Source organism: Limulus polyphemus, unplaced genomic scaffold, assembly GCF_000517525.1.
Source record: "Limulus polyphemus unplaced genomic scaffold, Limulus_polyphemus-2.1.2 Scaffold13432, whole genome shotgun sequence".
NCBI lineage: Eukaryota > Metazoa > Arthropoda > Merostomata > Xiphosura > Limulidae > Limulus > Limulus polyphemus.
Genome location: NW_013679042.1, coordinates 1 through 2,866, shown reverse-complemented (window position 1 = coordinate 2,866; position 2,866 = coordinate 1). Strand labels below are relative to the sequence as shown.

The 2,866-nt window shown below is 33.0% G+C and overlaps 1 protein-coding gene across 1 annotated transcript; it reads right to left on the bottom strand.

Moving 5' to 3' along the window:
• Positions 1 to 6: 6 nt before the first annotated feature.
• On the bottom strand, positions 7 to 1,550 carry LOC106477217 (the record flags this gene model as incomplete). Its single annotated transcript, XM_013937808.1, has 2 exons — positions 7 to 1,150; positions 1,359 to 1,550. Coding segments are annotated over 2 exons (692 nt in total), but the record flags the coding sequence as incomplete, so codon positions are not given.
• Between the last annotated feature and the right edge of the window lie 1,316 nt (positions 1,551 to 2,866).

Below are 2,866 nucleotides of genomic sequence, written 5' to 3'. Positions count from 1 at the left end.
AACAACTTTATTTTCAGTTGTAAGAGTGTTCCCTTTAAATGGTTAATACAAAATAAATAAAAAGTTGTAGTTATTTTGCAAATTAGGGCAAAATCTGAAGGAAAAAAAAATGTATAAGAAGACCAATTAGCAACTATTACATATTTGCTGAATTCTTTCCCTTGCTTTACTGCAGTGAATGCCTGTTTTAAAGCCAAAATAATGAAGATTGATCTGACGAAACATAGCTTTGCACATGGATTATTTGTTTGTTTGGTTGTTGCTAAAAGCACAAAAGTACACAAGTGAGCTATATCTGCCGTGGACGTCGATACCAAATTTATAGTGTAATAAGTTACCACTGAACCGTTACCAAGTTTTTTCTTCTACATAAAAGGATAAAAATATAAACTATCATAACATAATTTAAAATTTTTTTATGATTACCTATACAAGTAAATGCTTCGAAACCAAAATCTTTACAAAATAATAAATGCCAGAGAAACAAAATATATGAAAAAAAAAGGTGTATATGTAACAAAATTACAAGAAACAAATGTTAAAATCTGGTTTCGGTTTGATTAGTTATATCTTCCTCCTCGAGCATTTCAATAACCGTTTCATTGGCTTGACTTTCATCTGTAGTCGACACCATTTCATTGGCTCGACTTCTATCTGTAGTCGATAATGTAGGGTCTTGGCCCGTGGTCAACGAATTTTTCTTGGTCGACCTCTTTCACCGTTTCATTATGAACAGAATTATGATTTGTGGGGTCACTAGTGTTGTCATCAGATTCCTCATTTTCTTCACTGTATTCAACATCCTCCTCATTTTCTTCATCTATTTTCTCGTTCTCATCACAGACAGAGTTGAGGCTGGCAGTTTCGCACGAGTTGTCATCTGATTTCTCTTTTAATTTAGTGCGGAGCTCAAAAATGGAGAAGATGTCTTGGCTCTTTTTCTCCTCCGTGGGGCGGAGTTTTTTCAAAAATGTGTTTGGTGGTGAAGTATAAAGATGATATGCTTTATTATCGATCCAAGGAGGGAATTCTTTCTGTCTTTGAACACAGTCTTCACCGACACAGTCGTCTTCACGTTTCCAAGGGAGAATAGTTTCGGTTATTGTTCTAGATGTCGCTGGTGTGCATGACGAGCATTTTGTATTCGTGTCTAAAAATTAAGAACTTAATAGGTTAGAAAAGAACGTTGTAAAAAAATATCGTGCAAAATTTACTGAATTATGATCGTATCTCAAGTTAAAAAAAAAGTTAAATATTAACCAAAGACGATTTATCCAAAAGAAATAGGCTGCTAACCAATATTACAAACGTATGACAGGACATTTACTGAATGCTGAAAATGAGTAACCAGTTCAAACCTGAGGATTCTTCCTTAAGTTCTGGAATTGGAGTGTGCACCCTGGACTTTGCTGTGAACATGATTATCTCGTCCTCTGGAGTCGGATCTTGCAGTGAGTTTTGTGGAGAGAGGGGGTTCTTCAGACTGTCTACTTCAGATTTCTCTGATAGATTGTCTGGGAGGCTGAATCGGAGCTTGTGGGGATTTAGTTCTATAATAATAATAATAGAAATAATAAAACTCACTATACAAGATTTATGGTGATATTACAAGTATTCGTATCATACACTATACAAGATTTATGCTGATATTACAAGTATTCGTATCATACACTATACAAGATTTATGGTGATATTACAAGTATTCGTATCATACACTATACAAGATTTATGCTGATATTACAAGTATTCGTACCATACACTATACAAGATTTATGCTGATATTACAAGTATTCGTATCATACTTTCACAGTAGTTCTGTTTACTTACATTCTATATTAACCCATCACCCGTTGAGTCATCAAAACACAGTTGTTTTTCGACAGCATTAGGTTTTCAAGTTTTAGCTAATTAGCTAAAGTTGAACACAATTATACATTAGCCCAAGTTAAAAAAAACAAAACATTTATGATAAATAAAGGAAACTGGCAAAACGAGTCAACTCTGTACACCTCATTTTTTTATTTAGAAGTCTTCTTTGTTTCTTTGAATGAACGAAAAACAATAATTTAAAAATGAAAGAAAATCACAAAAAGAAAGTGGGGGAGGCAGCTGTAAAAAAGGAAATTGGGCAGGGATGCTAAACTAGGTTTTTTTTTTTTTTTTACTTTGGTCTTATACAATTGAGTAAGACAAGGTAATGATTTCGTCTCTCTCTATATACAGTAATCACTCGATAACTTGGAAAATATGAGGCTAAAGCAATGCCGAGTTACCAAAAATTCTGAGTTACTGAGGTAATTTCCTCCCACCCCCAAATCACAACTTGTTTGGGCCCAAATAAACCACTATACACCACTGTTGTTTGAAAATAAATCAAATTAAAAAAACCTTCAAAAATTAACACTTAACAGCACTTAACAGTCAATATCCAATAAGAAAGTAAACAGTATACAACACCGTAAGAAAGTAAACAGTATACAACACCGTAAGAAAGAAACAGAACACAGAGAGTATAAAAACAGTCAATATCCAATAAATAAGAAAGTAAACAGTATACAACACCGTAAGAAAGTAAACATTATACAACACCGTAAGAAAGAAACAGAACACAGAGAGTATAAAAACAGTCAATATCCAATAAATAAGAAAGTAAACAGTATACAACACCGTAAGTAAGAAACATTATACAAACAGAGAGTATAAAAACAGTCAATATCCAATAAGAAAGTAAACAGTATACAACACCGTAAGAAAGTAAACAGTATACAACACCGTAAGAAAGAAACAGAACACAGAGAGTATAAAAACAGTCAATATCCAATAAATAAGAAAGTAAACAGTATACAACACCGTAAGAAAGTAAACA